Source organism: Aricia agestis, chromosome 16 (genome assembly GCF_905147365.1).
Source record: "Aricia agestis chromosome 16, ilAriAges1.1, whole genome shotgun sequence".
NCBI lineage: Eukaryota > Metazoa > Arthropoda > Insecta > Lepidoptera > Lycaenidae > Aricia > Aricia agestis.
Genome location: NC_056421.1, coordinates 8,277,580 through 8,294,113, shown reverse-complemented (window position 1 = coordinate 8,294,113; position 16,534 = coordinate 8,277,580). Strand labels below are relative to the sequence as shown.

At 36.5% G+C, this 16,534-nt stretch overlaps 1 protein-coding gene and 1 pseudogene across 1 annotated transcript; both read right to left on the bottom strand.

The window, feature by feature from the left end:
• Positions 1 to 82: 82 nt before the first annotated feature.
• LOC121734597 (UDP-glycosyltransferase UGT5-like) lies at positions 83 to 7,349 on the bottom strand. Its single transcript, XM_042125179.1, has 5 exons — positions 6,433 to 7,349; positions 5,021 to 5,243; positions 4,109 to 4,325; positions 215 to 575; positions 83 to 181 (listed from the first exon to the last, which is right to left on the bottom strand). Exons 1-4 carry the CDS (start codon positions 7,246 to 7,248, stop codon positions 260 to 262), a joined length of 1,572 nt encoding a protein of 523 aa, XP_041981113.1. The 5' UTR covers positions 7,249 to 7,349; the 3' UTR covers positions 83 to 181; positions 215 to 259.
• Positions 7,290 to 16,304, bottom strand: LOC121735036 (annotated as a pseudogene).
• Between the last annotated feature and the right edge of the window lie 230 nt (positions 16,305 to 16,534).

Genomic DNA, 16,534 nt, shown 5'->3' with positions numbered 1-16,534 from the left:
CTGCCTAGTTCTTTTTTGGGGGTATTTAAAAAATATTTGACATTTTTCTTCAAGTTAGTTATGAAATTAAAAAACATTCTTCTGTACGGTCAGAATGAATGTGTCATAAATAATCATTAGTTTAATTAAGTACTTAATTAACATTTTTTACAAATCTTACAAAACAAAGCAATGTATAATATTATACATTGTATAATATTATACAAAGTATAATATTATACATTGTATAAATTAACAAAGTAAGTAAGAATAACTAGAACTATTCGAATTTGACTCTTTTTCTTTTTCCTTCTCTGGTTACGATTTCCACTTGTGGCTCGCTCTGGCAGCAGCAGCAGCAACAGGCGCAGAAAATTTTGTAGAAGACGTACAGCAAAATGTAGATCACAAGGGCAATGAACGCCAAGACGTCTAAGCCGGCATTTTGGTACCAGGGCAGTTTCATAGATGTCGCTATGAGGTGTGGCGAGCCGTTGTGCCGAGCTACGTATTCTATCCAATAGATGGCGGTTTCTAGTGCTGACATCGGTCGGTCGTTCCAAATGCGGGAAACGTGTTTTGCATTTCTCTGCCACCTGAAAGTAGGAAGACGGGATGAGAAAAGGCCCGTATTCACTTTGATTAGTAATAAGTGCAAGTGATTAGGACAGGTCATTAGTGATAAGGAGAAAGTAAGACTAAGTAGCCAATTAAAAGTAATATAAATTAATATTTGTTTATGTAAATCGATGTCATTTGACGTCTTCAATATTATTCTAATATATATATAATACTAATATATAATAAGAATACTGCATCCTATACAGTATTCAGTGTCATCAGACATGACAAAAAATATTAATTGTATCATCGAGGAATTTGATTCCTAGGCAATTGACAGACCAACGTCATTTGGTCGGATATGTGATATGTCAATTCAATGTTAATTGTGATCGTCGGCTGAGATTGACGTAGGAATCAACTTCTCTGATAGTACTTGGTGTGGTGTCTAAATTATTAATTATTATATTTGCATTCCTAGATACCGGTAATGAATATTATTTTATCTGAAATTTAATTTCTTTCGTTCACATATTTTAACCCTAGATAGCTAACCTTCTGGGAGACCCTGTTTAAGCTAACCATCTATGTAAAATTCTGCATATACCGAAAACTATGGCACTTACCTGTACGACGAGTGTGCCACTGTAACGACCTCACCGGCAAATGAGTTAAATAGACGAAACGAAATATTCGGACGTGACATTAAAAAAATATGGCGATATTAGAGCGCTTACAGACGAACGGCACGTGTCAGCGGCACGCGTCGGCGGCAGTCGACGGCAGTCGGCGGCACGTGTCGGCGGCAGTCGGCGGCAGTCGACGGCAACCCTCGACCTTGCAGTTGTGACGTAGCGCGTAAAGGTAAAGGTCCACAGGTCGGTATCGTACGCAACGGACGTCTCACATCAAACGGATATTTTTTTTACAGTACGTCCACTGTATCGGCAGCGTACGGATTTCCGACTAGACAGAATAATTATCTTACAAATTAGTCCAAAAAAAGTTTCTAAGTCAAAATTTCTGCTTTCGACTATTCCATCCACATCCCCCTTTTGAGCATTTATTTACTAGGCTATTCGATAATCCGTACGCAGCCGATTCAGCGGAAGTACTGTGAAAAAATTATCTGTTTGATGCGAGACGTCCGTTGCGTATGATACCGACGTGTGGCCGCTTACCTTTAGGCGGTACGTCACAACTGGGGGCCTACCACCACCTCTACTAAGCGACACCGTTTGACAGATAAGAATAATTACTTGAACGTCAAGCTAGCGATCTTAAAAAAGTTGATATTTCACAGCGGATTTAACAATATTTTGCATTTTTTATTGTTTTTTAGTAAAATTATATTTAAAAAGTGAGTACGGTAGTGTTATTGTAATTTTACAACAAAGTGTTCTGGAAACATGATCGTTTTAGGAAAGGTCGTGGTAGGCCCCCTGCAAGCGTCATAAACTGTCAGCGCCTGCCGTCGACTGCCGTCAACTGCCGTCAACTGCCGTCAACTGCCGTCAACTGCCGTCAACTGCCGTCAACTGCCGTCAACTGCCGTCAACTGCCGCCGACACGTGCCGTCAACTGCCGTCGACTGCCGCCGACACGTACCGCCGACAAGTACCGCCGACACGTGCCGTTCGTCTGTAAGAAGCCTTAGTTTGCGCCGCCCGTCGATTCGACGGAGGTTAGCTATCTAGGGTTAATATGACCAGGTTTCCTTGACTTATAACGTGAAACTTTCTCATAACTGGTTTACGCAGACGTAATATGTTATGCAGATAAGCATGAGTACCGACGTCACGTCAGCAGTATATTATGTCCTAGTTTCTAAAAATAACACAGTTAATGAAATTCACAATTCTAGTTAGTATAGGTTTCATTACAATTTACAATCAATAAGATCCAAATATTATATTTGACCTTGTAAAAGTTAAAACCAATAAAGGTTTTGTGGTCAAAATATAGACTTCGTAGAAGAAGTAGCCTATATTAAGTATATTATCATTAATTGTTAAAATAATATATATTACCACAAACGCCAATCAACACCTATCTGAATCAGTTTAGCCACTAACGACCGTTCCCAATATTTGATCTATCTCTGGTTTTGCCCTACTAGAGATAGGAATAGCTCACATTAGACATTAGAAACATATATTTTATGTCAATTGTGAGTTATTCCTATCTCTAGCAGGACAAAACCAGAGATAGATCAAATATTGGGAATGGCCGTAAGGTAGTCTGTATTGAAGCAAAATACAGCGAAAGGTACCATCGAAGAAATAGGCAGTTGACGGACCTACGACGTTAGGATTAAGTCAATTCTATGATAGCTGTGATCTGTCGGATGGGTTTGACACAACGCGACCAATTTACGTTTGTCCGCCATCTGCCTATAAATCAACTCTGATAGTACAAAAATACTAATGGGATAGAAAGATGCTAAAACAACCAATGCTTTCTAAAATAGCAATATACAATAGGATCCCATTAAACATATTTTAAGTAAGAAATATAGTTCAATTGATTAAGTCCGCTGTTCTACAATATTCTCATTGTTTGCCAAGAAACATGCCACAGCAGACAATCTTTTATCTTTTATGAATAGAACTAAAGATCGGCCTACATACTTCTCAGGTTCCGTTTTAGATATTTGCTTTCAAATATATTATTTCACTCCATTATTGAATGTTTATTCCGAAATACGATACGGTATTATCGTTACGATTAATCACAAATTTTAAATCTAATATCAGTGTCAGCATCTTTAAATCCACATTTTACAGTACCAAGTGTTTTTCATTTGAGCTAAGTATTTTAGATTCCTCCATTACATACGGTAATCTTTTAGGCCTTTTTTATTAATTATATTTGGATGATTTACTAACATTATTATTTTCGGTATTAACTATTCTATTACAGTAAATAACCTCAGGTATTTTAGAAGCTTAAAAATTACAATCTTTTCGATTCCTTCGCCAGTATTGTAACAGCCTCAAACTTTGTGATAAATCAATATGCTTAGTTACACACTAAACAATATGTTTAGAGAAATCTTCTAGCATCGTGTTCTATGTGGGCGATTGTTTGTGAACTTTATTTATTTGGGCAGTCTTTGTTGGTTTTTCCCTTGGAGTGATATTGAGGTTGTGACGTAAAATGTGCCGATTGAGAAATGTGACATAAAACTATTGTATAAATTCATTATTCGACAATACGTGTAGCAGTGACCTAAAAATATAATTTAGTGGATCTAAAATATATCCTAAGAACAACGGATTTGATTTTATAGGTATAAGAAAATTATAAACCACACGGCTTATAATTTTCTTGTACCTTACCGTAAAAGGCTTGATTTTATCCGGACATCGGCTTTGCTGTGAGGCATGCAGGAATATTCCATAAGTATAGGTACGTAATCATAACAAAAGAATAATTATTTACATAAAATAATTTACTTAAGAAAGCAGCAAAAACGTTTCGAATAGCAATTCGAAATACATTTTTCATTAATTCTCAATTTTTGACGTGATCAAATCTTATAACTTAAGTCTTAGTTATCACTTACTCTGGGTCAAGAACATCGTTGATAGCGTCCATAAGCAGTCCTTTCGATAGAGCCTCATAAGGCACTACGGTCCCGAAGCCCGCGTCTACCAAGGCAGCAGCATTCCCGTATTGGTCACCAAAGAGTGGTATAGCGATAACTGGTACACCAGCGTCCAAGGCTTCTATCGTACTCAGGATGCCAGCATGTGATATGAACGCCTTAACGTTGTCGTGTTCTGGAAATGATAGGTGAAGTAGTTTAGATTTAGAAATTCATTAAAAATTCTCGTAAATGGTACAGGTACATTATACAACCATCTAAAATATCAATAAATATAATATTTGAGTTCAGGATATGTATTTTACACGTTCCATTTGCTTCACAAGAGGCTTATTTCGGTTCGTTTTTAGGCATCTGGGTATACTACTCAATTAAGTAAAACGACCTTTTGTGTATTTTATTTCTTGAGTGTATCGATTTCACGTAAAAAGGATTGAAAGTAAAATGTTATATTTCTCCAGTCCTATTCCGATAATGTTTCAAGGTCGATCAAACCGTTGGATCTTTATTGTTACAGCCTCCTTTTAGGGCTTCTGAGGGGGTGGGCTATATTTGTACTTCTATTTTGTATTCATTATTTGCTTAGTGATTTGCTTAGTATTCGGTTTTTAGGCAGGTTTTGAATATCAAGGGAGAGACAATTGTACATTGCAGATGCAAGTCAGTTTATCAAACATTTTAACTATTATGCGTATTAGATTTTGAATAGAGTCACTCATTAATAAAATAGGTAAGTAATAGAAATTATTATAGAAATGAATATTCATTGAACCTCTAAAATTACATGAAAGTTGTCTTTCTTTTTAAGACATTAAAACTTAAGGAAGCATTGATATTATCATGTAATGAAAATCATCTACAGGTACTCACTTAAAATATCCATCTGCGGAAGCCATTTCATGGTCATGACGTTTCTGGGAAGATTTTCTATTTCTTCTCCGTCCCATTTCCATATAACCCTGAGTGGTAGTTTTCGGAATGTAGCTAGTAGCACGCTGAGCTTGTCGGCAGGTAGGGTTGAGTCTTTAACCGTGGAGCCAAGATTCACGTAGATGACTCCGTGTTCAGCTTCGCTGATGAATCTTTGGATTTCCTGGAATATTAAAAAAAAAATTACTTTTGTGTATCATTCAAGAATGGTCTAGAATTGGTTCAATTTATAGTCTTAACCTGTCTAAACTATACTTACTTGAAATTACAGTTAGTGACACTTTTAGGTAATGCAATTTTTCTTATGATTCCTACACGACATTGTCAGGAAACATTGACCTCTTTTGTCGTTTTGCACAAACTGCACTTGGTTGTTTTCTCAAAAGAAATGGTGATTAAAGATTAAATCGTTCTAATTGTATACCATTCAGTGTTCATAACTTACATACAAACAATCAAAATATCTTAATATTAATACCCAAGACGACAGTGGAAACTTCCAGCTGCTGATGGTGTTAAATAATTGGAGAAAGTCTCTGAACTGAGAACTCGGAAGTCATAACGGTTGTATTGGCTACGAGTACAGTTACGTAGTTGCACTCAGGCACCGTGACCATGGCAGCCATATCATCACCAACAGCTTGATTATACTTACAGTTTACAATTTTGTGTATAATATGGCTTTAGCCAATGAAGTAGATCTTTTAATGTGTTCGTTTGCATAAATCTTTATGTGCTGAAACAATTTCTATAATATTTTGTGCCTCTTGGGATAAAATCCGAACAAAAACAATTAAGTTTAATAACATTAAATGTAACTCAATTTACATTCTTTCGAGGTGATTATTATTTTGTTAATACATTCACCGATAAGTACCTAAACGAAATTGTTACAAGGAATTCCAAATGTATTGCAACAAAGAATCTAATTGACATCAATTAACAACTACATCTAGTTAAAGGTACTAAATAGTTCGTTGTTTTAAATGTTTTGTTTTTTGCCAATAATCCAATACCTACTTATTTGCACAAAATAATTTTCTGTTTTAGTTACATTTGACTGCCATTGTTAGGGATGTGACTGTTTCATAATAATGAAATTCTATCACGCTACTATTGTTTACAAAACCACTATACATAATCGTAGCATAATCAACAACTAGAAAATAAATACTAGAATACCTATAACAGGTTTGTCTTGCTTGAAGAAGTAGGTGTAAAGTTTTTAATCTAATCGATGACACAAAACAAACACGAACACTAAAAATGTTCACTGCAAGTAAAAATAGAGCATCGTATTTTAATTTTCGATTTCTAGGCCAATATTCACGTCATGAATGATCAAAACTTACCGTCGGTATTATTTTGGGTGGTCGTAAATGAATTCCACCGATGTCAACTACGTTGTCTGACCTCGCGACACCTCCGAACACAGACGGGTGGGAGTTCACGAATACCAGACTGGAATTTGACGCCAAACTTTCCAGCGACGGCAAGTTGTCTCCCAAGTATTTGTAAAGGTAAACATGATCGGTCACTTGAGACCCGATGTAGTATACCCAGTTGGTAATGTGGTACAGAAGGTAGCTCCTGAGTCTGTCGAAGAACCAGGGATTCTTGCCGTACGGCAGCAAGGATTGGGGGACGGCGGCGGAGTTGAAATTGACACCCAACCTGTTGTAATGCCACGGGTGCAAAGGTTGCGGGTTGAATGCAACGTAAGGCGCGCTCAGATTCGCCGCGAAAGCGATAGCACAGTCACTATTGTACGATTCCACGATAACAACGTCGAATTGAGGTCGAGTCCGTATCATGTGAAGAACTTCGTTGTTGTTCATCAGCGTCTTGCAGTCATCGTTTCCCGCTTTCGTCGAGACTAGCGTCTCGAACGGCACCCGCGAAATCTCGTTCGCTATCACGGATTCGAACGACAGTCCCTTGAGCGTTGGTTTGTCACTGAGCAGCACGTCCCTGTAGGAGGCCGGCGCGTCCGGCAGCTGGAAGTGGCTGATGAGCGTCACGTCGTGCTTGCGGTTCGCCAGCTCTCGAAATAATCCCCGATAAGTGAGATAATTATTCCGGTCTAGCGACGGGAACACGCCGAGTATTCGGTACGCCTCGCCGGCGAGTATGTGCCCGATAATAAACAGAATAATATATTTCGCCATTTCGACGTTCGTGTTTCGCCGCGCTGTGGTTACTAGTGCGCTTACGTACCAATAATAGGTGGGTGAGGTAACGTCTGACGGAGCGGTTGTGGCGTAACTGTCCAAAATACACCATGACGCGACTGCGAATGTCATTGAACGTGACCTCGTCTGACTAGGGAGCCCTTTGTTTACGTTTAATTACTATCAGTGTGAGACACTCAAATGTTAGTTAGGTAGTTTTGTTTGTAAACAAACTGTTTGATAATGCGCTGGTAATTGCTACAAAATATAATTTACTAACAAATTAACGTGTGTAATTAAAATATTTAATGAATGATAATATTTTATGACTACTTAGAATTTAGAGACGACAACAATATTATTAGGTAAGTAATAGTTTTAATTGTAAATACAAATTACAATATTACTCGTAGAACTGTTTATTATTATTGTCTGGTAGGTATTTACGTATTTGTAAAATCTATAAAGGAAATCGGGTTTTCTATCAGAGTATGCTTATATGTAAGTTTATTTTACTTAAAATATGTGTTGTGTTCATAGGCCTTACAACAAATTAAAATTACCAGGCGCATTATTCTCTTACCGACATTCAATTGCTATTATTTATTGACAGGCAAACAATAAATAGAAATAGATGGGAGGAGGAGTGAAGTATTTACTATCAGAGAAGTTGATTTCTAGGCCGATGGGGGACCTACGTAGGTTGGTCGCGTTATGTCTAACCCAGCCGACAGATCACAAATAACATTGAATTGACATGATCCGACCAAATGACGCTGGTCTGTCAACTGCCTAGGAATCTATTTCTTCGATGATACATAATATACCTAATAAAAATATTATTACCCTTACTCCTCACAACTACCTTTTACTTTATCAAAAGAGATAACAAATCCTCATAACTAGATAGAGAAAAACCTCGGCCACTCCATCACATTTGTCGAAGCATCATCCCTCCGTATAAAAACGTAATTACGGGAACTTCTCGCCACTTAAATATAGATTTACCCTTTTGATGGCGTGAAGGTGAGATCCATCATATCTCGATTGTACCTTCTCAATCAAGCCAGTAGATAGCTCCATTCATTTTTCAAGCCTGACAGGTGTTTAGGAATCGTTTAATACCTTAAAAGCAGGTGACGGGGTAATTTTCACTAATTGATTGCTCTTATGAATAGGCAATTATGAGTATTAACAAAATTGTCAGGGTGTTAGAATTTGAATGAAAATAAATGCAATTACATACGTACTACTAAAAGTAGGTAATATAAGTAGTAGGTCTATTTAAAATATTATGTAGTACGAGCTTTTGCCCGCGGCTTCGCTCGCGTTAAGAAGTATTATTATATACTTACAAACTTTCATCCCCTATTTGAACCCCTTGGGGTTGGAATTTATCAAAATCCTTTCTTAGCGGATGCCTACGTCATAACATCTACCTGCATGCCAAATTTCAGCCTGATTCGTCCAGTGGTTTGGGCTGTGCGTTTATAGATCACTATGTCAATCAGTCAGTCAGTCACCTTTCAGTTTTATATATAATATATAGATTTTAATCGATTTGTACATAATACATGTACTATAATTTGTGTAGACGTTATATATTATTTTGTTATTATTTGGTGTTATAAAGACAATAGCATATTTTAATTGCCGTCTACGGGGCAGCTGCCAATATTAATGTTTTGAAACTGGGATGAACTCCGAACTCTCGGTCAAAACTAACTTCAGCTATGCTTATCGAAGCACGAGCTTTAGCGCCTGTCACAATCATCGTTCACTTGTTTATATAGTTCGGTCTTATTGAAACTCCCAATTACATTGTTATTGGGTATTTCAATAAGAAACAAATCTAATCCATGATATCTATATATTAATACGCAAGCGAAAAACTTTGTATCCCTTTTGACGAAAAATGCGGAAACGTAGGTGAATGAAATTTTGCACAGTTATAGTTTATATGGTGAAGGAGTGCATCGAGGCATATAATATATATATCGATAATATTATTTTGAAATTATGCTTTTATCACACATTTTTTTAACAAATAAAACATTACACACACTACAATACGCACACTCAAGAAGATGACAGATTTTTGAGTGACAAACCTATACTTACTCTTTATACTTACTTACTCTTTTATTTATGGTTGAAGTCTGTTGACAACGAGTTGACAAATTGAAAATGGATTATAGTTTTTTTTCATTGAATCTTAGATACTATTAGAATAGTCTAATAGTATCTAAGATTATTATGCTTACACGGCCAGTCTGAGAGCAGCTGAGTCCCAGAGACGAGAGTTGAAAAAGATATTATGATAAAGTCAATATTTTTTTACAAATTAAACGTAGTTGTCCTAATGTCGTTGATATGAAGGTCGAATTTCGACCATTGGGCGATCTCTAGTTCCCTGAAATAGGTGAGTCCCCTTAAAAAGGGGACTCACCAAGATCTTCGGTCCATTGCTGTCAGTAAAGCGAGGGGACCGCCAGAGCCGCCGGAGCAGGTGCCCTGTCTACCAGCCTTACTGGTGCAGATGTTGGTATCTCTCACGAATTGACCGTATATTGCAGCGCAATCGCCTTTGCCAATAATGGGCAGGTTGACGGAGCTGATGCGTTGGTTGTTACCGATGCTGCCGCCTGGAATGAAATATTGAGTTTTGAATACCAATTCTTATATTTGGATGAGGCTTTCAATCCATACTAATATTATAAATGCGAAAGTGTGTCTGTCTGTCTGTTTGTCGGTCTGTCTGTCTGTCTGTTACCTCTTCACGCCCAAACCGCTGAACCGACTTAGCTGAAATTCGGTATGGAGATATTTTGAGTCCCGAGGAAGGACATAGGATACTTTTTATTCCGGAAAAATATACGGTTCCCGCGCAATGAACGCATTTTGGCGCAACGGAGTTGCGAGCGTTATCTAGTTGATTATAAATGAGGAGATTTTCTTTGAGGAATTAGGAGCAAAGTAATACATAATTAGACCTGCAAGTCCTGGAGAAGATACACAACATGACATTAAGTTTATTTAAAGGCTTCGAGTTTGCTCGCCCTGACTTCGAGACAATTTTAGTGCCAGTGTTTGATCACTTTTCAGCTTTTAAATAAAAGTTAATTTATCACATCACACTAATATGATGTTGATAGATGTTAATATGAACCACGATAAGAGACATAAATTCAAACACGTTAGATAAATACACACAATATTTCCAAGCCTGACTACAGACATTATTAATGTAATAACGACCATGCCATTAATGTATTTCACGAAAATATAAATGAGTGGCGTTCCCCAGCGAATACCGTCCCAATAATTCTCATATTTCCGTATGTATCCCGCTATCCCATCAGGATATATACAGCATATTATACATACACAGCATAATGTTGTGTTGCTGTTATAATTTTTATAAGTTTGTGAACTCCATATTTTAATTTTATTTTTGTGAATGTGGTAATGGTAACCGTTCACAAAAATAACACTTACCATATTTTGGTGCCACTTTTGATTTATTTATCTATTTTTGTAAAATATTATATGAGTCCAAACATAAATTATTTTTTACTATGATTACTAGATTAGCCAAATACGTCACCTTTATCGTCGTGAATCGTGATATTTGTAGATTATTTGGTAATCATTTTGCGTACTATCAAGAAGTTGATTAATTAGCAGATGTCTAACCTACGTAATTTGGTCGCAAAATCAAATTACTAAATACGTATACTATCGTAAAACTCAGCCGACAGCATGACTAATAAGTAATAACTACATGACATAGGCAGCATGGCTATAAATCCATTTCTTCGATGGTTCGTCAAAATTTAATTTTAAAATAATTTCTACTTTTATATTATGATTGTAATATATGTCTGACCAGGATGTATTTTTTGATTATGAGCTTTTGCCCGCGGCTTCACTCGCGTTAAGAAGTATGATTATATACAAATTTTCATCGCCTATTTGAACCCCTTGGGGTTGGAATTTATCAAAATCCTTTCTTAGCGGATGCCTACGTCATAACATCTACCCGCATGTCAAATTTCAGCCCGATCCGTCCAGTGGTTTGGGCTGTGCGTTGATTGATCACTATGTCAATCAGTCAGTCAGTCACCTTTGGGTTTTATATATATAGACTAGCTGGTGCCCGCGACTTCGTCCGCGTCAGCATAGTAAATCACGTCCCAAGTATAATTTTTCGAAAATAAAGTATAATTTTTCAAAAATGTTCAATGTACAGAATTGAGTTTCCTACGATTTTATTATATATGTATTATAGATGACTTAGTTTGTTCCTAAAAATATAAGACGTAATACAAACGCCACGACACCATTTCGTTATAAGTAACAGATCAATGGTGGGGGTTTGGGGGCCCCCAAATCAAGGGGGGGGGGGTTGGGGGGGCGCAGCGCCCCCCCCCCCCCCAGAAACGACCGGTGCCGAAGCTCGCTACACATAAATCAAATGACACTCAAAATCTGTATGTATAGTGCAAATTTTGAAGTAAATCCATCCAGTACTTTCTGAGTTTATCCCGGACATACATACAGACAAACAGACAATCAGACAAACAGAAAAACAGACAAAAATTCTAAAAAACTATATTTTTGGCTTCCATATCGATTGTAGATCACATCCTAAGTATTATTTTTCAAAAATATACAATGTACAGAATTGAGTTTCTTACGATTTTATTATAATTTTGTATAGATGACTTAGTTTGTTCCTAAAAAGGAGAAATAAGACGCAATACAAACGCCACGACACCATTTTGTTAGGTGGGGTAGGGGGGTTTGGGGGCAGCCCCCCCAAATCAAATGACACTCGAAAACCGTATGTTTAGTGTAGTTTTTTACTTTGTTCTTAAAAAGGGAGAAATAAGTCTCCGCGACATCGTTTGGTGAAAGAAAATTTTGTAGAAGGAAGGGGTGGAGGAGTTGTTGTATATGTATAGATAAGATAGATAAAAGTTCATAGCAAGGCAAGGAGTGGAGATAGATACAAAGTGAAAAGGAGTTTGTAGGAAATTTTGTTTAGCCTATGTGTTGACCCGACTTCTAAGTAATATTCGTGCAAAATTTGAAGTCTTTCTGAGTTTATCCCGGTCATACATACAGGCAAACAGACAAAAATTCTAAAAACTATATTTTTGGCTTCCATATCGATTGTAGATCACGTCCCAAGTATTATTTTTCAAAAATATTCAATGCACAGAATTGAGTTTCTTACGACTGTATTTTATGTATAGATGTATAGATTAGGTACTGATAGGTTCAAAATAATACATTTACGAAGGATGTAAATGTATTATTTTATCATCACTGACTTTATCCCCATGGGGGTTGAATTTATCAAAATCCTATTTAAGTTAACTTTCATCCCCTATTTCATCTCCTTAGGGGTAGAATTTCCCCAATTTCACCCCCTTAAGGGTGTTTTTTTTTAAATCCTTTCTTAGGGGATGCTTACATCATAGTAGCTTTATGCATAAAGACTCAGCCTGATCGGTTTAAAATTGAGAAAGTTTCATACCAACTTTCATCCCCTTTTTTACCCCCTTAGAGGTGAATTTTTTAAAATCATTTCTTAGGGGATGCTAACGCCATAGCAGCTTTATGCATGCAAAGTCTCAGCCCGATCAGTTTAAAATTGACAAAGTTTCATACAAATTTTCATCCCCTATTTTACCCGCTTAGGGGTAGAATTTTTTAAAATACTTTCTTAGGGGATGCTTACATCATAGTAGCTTTATGCATGCAAAGACTCATCCCGATCGGTTAAAAATTGAGAAAGTTTCATACCAAGTTTCATCCCCTATTTTACCCCCTTAGGGGTAGAATCTTTTAAAATCCTTTCTTAGCAGATGCCTGCGTCATGATATCTACCTGCATGCCAAATTTCAGCCCGGTCCGTCCAGTGGTTTGGGCTGTGCGTTGATAGATCACTATGTCAATCAGTCAGTCACCTTTGAGTTTTATATATTATATAGATTAGTTAATGTTTGACTTTGTCGTCATCCCTATTTAATGACGAGTGCGTCGATACGCTAGCCATCGCTGAAGAGGGTGTTGGAGCCGAGGACGACGGTGTAGGAGTTGGCGGAGATGACGCCGTCGTTGTCGCAGTGAGCAGCTGTCACCAAGCGGGTAGGGGAGATGAGGGAGGTGCCACAGACGGAGGTGAAGATCACGAGGATGCGAATGACTAAACCAGCCTGAAAAATAATTGGTACTTTCTTTAATAAAATATTATGAAGTCTAGAGGTCTAAAAACTTAGGTAAGTATTATAAGGTTTTAGACTGGATTCTTAATGGTATAAAAGACACAGTAGTGTGCACTTAGTACAATTACTTAATATTATAAATGCGGAATTACTTAAATCGGACCAGTAGATCGAAAGATATACGAACACAAATATAAAAACATACATACATACACTTTTAAAATTTTGCACATTTGTTCAGACACTGATATTATAGACCAGTAGTGCTAGCACGGCGAAAAGTAGAAATGCGAAAGTATAGACAAACTGTGGACATAAACTTAAGGTGCCGTTCCGATCTTTACCGCGGCTAATCGCGACCGACAAAAATTCAATTAAAAATGCCGTGCTAGGGCTACAGGGGTCACCAAATGGCGGACCGCGGTCCGCATCCGGAACGCCGACCCATTGTGTGCGGACCGAGCATTTTCGAAGAAACGTTACAAATAAATTTCGGTCTCGACTTACTGATAAACATCTTCAGGATTTAATATCAATAGCTTGCATCCGTTTCACTTCAAACATCAGATCTTTATAATTTCCGTAATTACTTAACTACTTTTGTTTAATAAATATTTTTTTTTATAAAATGTGCGGACCGCGTCAGGTTCATTCCTGAAAATGGACCCCGAGCGAAACTAATTGGTGACTCCTGTTATAGACTAACATACTCGTATTATACGTATACGTATTATACGAAAACTGGGCAGTTCTGGGAATATTACATAATATATAAGCGCAAAATTGATAACCTCCTTTTTTTGAAGTCGGTTAAAATAATAAGGGCTCGATTAGAAGAGTAGAAGTGTATTTAATTAGAAGACACACTTAATGCTTCCTAAACATAATAAAAAAGTACTTATTAACTTAGAGAGAACCTCAATTATTATATTTTATTGTGAAAATAATACAAGTAAATTGATTTCAACTACTAATATCATTGATACGGATATAACATCAATATTAAATTATGTCGAAGCGGTGTGCCATCGCCTAACATAATTTATTGACCTTCCCCGGATCAAATTTTTGGGTCAACCGCGCCCCTTAAGTTTTTATAAAGTGTCGGGTAAGCTTATTCCGTCTTAGAAATATAATATCCAAAGAAAATTGGATTTGATTCAATTTTACCCAACATCTTTCTATTGGTAACCAACATAGTGTAAATAATATTCTTAAATACTTATCTATACTAGAGATCGCCCAATGGTCGAAATTCGACCTTAGTTTCAACGATATTAGCACTACTACCTATATTTTGTAAAAAAATATTCATTTTATCCAATTTTTTAACTTTTGTCTCTGGGACTAAGCTGATCTCAGATTGGCCGTGTAAGCATTGTCTAATAGTATCTTAGATAAAAAAAAAACTAATAATCCATTTTCAATTTGTCACCTTGTTGTCAACAGACTTCAACAATAAATAAAAGAGTATAATTCGTATGTATAGGCTTGTCACTCAAAAATCTGTCATTTTTCCTAGTGTGCGTGTTGTAGTGTGTGTAATGCTTTATTTGTTCAAAAAATGTATGATAAAAGCATGATTTCAAAATAATATTAGCTCGATGCATTCCTTCACCATATAAACTATAACTGTACAAAATTTCATTCACCTACATTTCCCCATTTTTCGTCAAAAGGGATACGAAGTTTTTGGCTCACGTATTAATATATAGATAAGTATTGGCTTTAAACTACCTTTATTTGCTATTTTAAATATTATAGTATAGGATATTTTATATGAAACTAGATGGTCCGCGCAGCTTCGCCCGCGTAATTTATGAATTTCACGGAAACCAACACAACCAACATATTATGTCTCTTCACGTGGTCTATTCTTCATGTGTGCCAAATAACATAAAATTGCTGCAATTTCAAATAATTTCACCCGTTTTTTCTACATTTACCTATATTTCTTCGCTCCTATCAGTCTTAGCGTGATAAATATAGCCTATAGCCTTCTTCGATAAATGGGCTATCCATAAATAAAATAATTTTTTCAAATCGGACCAGTAGTTCCTGAGATTAGCGCGTTCAAATAAACAAACTCTTCCGCTTTATAATATTAGTATAGATGTGATCCTAATTTTCGTATTGAACATATATATTCAAATGAAAGTTGATGTTGAATAACTAGATGTTCCGCGCGGCTTCGCCCGCGTAATTTAGGAATTTCACGGAAACCAAACATTTTTTCGCTTAAAATAGCCTATGTCCCTTCACGTAGTCAATCTTCATGTGCGCCAAATAAGATAGAAATTGCAGCAATTTCAAATTTTTCAAATCGGACCAGTAGTTCCTGAGATTAGCGCGTTCAAACAAACAAACTCTTCCGCTTTTTAATATTATAGTATAGAATTATAGATAAACGAATCATTTTAAAGATATTATTATTGCTATAATATATATAGATATCATGATATGTAAAAAAATCGATTATTATAGACTTTAAAACAGGATTAATGTTTAAAAAAACTTCAACTCCAAGCGGTCACATGCGGCCGCGATAACAATAGATAAGCTATAAGCTATTGTGTCTGGTTTATCCACGATCGAGGTACGTATTAAATATTATTGTCTGAAATGTCTGTGGTCCATCGACGATCCTCACAGCTTTCTCGCCCTTAGCCAAGGCATCTTCTTCTACTTTCTTGATCTTAATGGCTTCAGGAATATCTACTCTCTGAAGGCATTATAAGCAGAAGCTTCTGCAGAATCAAATTCTGCACTAGCTACCACGGCCAATACCAGGACAAAAATATTAATAAGGACCTACATAGTGATGATTTTGTGGATACTTTTATACGTTATATGAAGTTGATCTTCTTTATCGAAGTTAATTAATTTAATTATCTATACTCATAAAACTACATGTCCTGACTGACTGAATGACTGATTCATCATCGCTGAGCAAAAACTGTTAAAGTTACAGCCACGAAATTTGGTGAGTAGGGTTGTTTTATTAAGTAGACACCTACTAAGGAAGGAATTTTGAAAATTTTACCCCA

What these genes read in the sequence shown, in the direction of transcription:
- LOC121734597 (XM_042125179.1), bottom strand. Translation starts at nt 7,248, where the DNA reads ATGGCGAAATATATTATTCTGTTTATTATCGGGCACATACTCGCCGGC. An exon ending in CACCCAAAATAATACCGACG is followed by an intron (nt 5,244 to 6,432) that starts GTAAGTTTTGAT and finishes TTAATATTCCAG; the next exon opens with GAAATCCAAAGATTCATCAG. An exon ending in AACGATGTTCTTGACCCAGA is followed by an intron (nt 576 to 4,108) that starts GTAAGTGATAAC and finishes TCCTACTTTCAG; the next exon opens with GTGGCAGAGAAATGCAAAAC.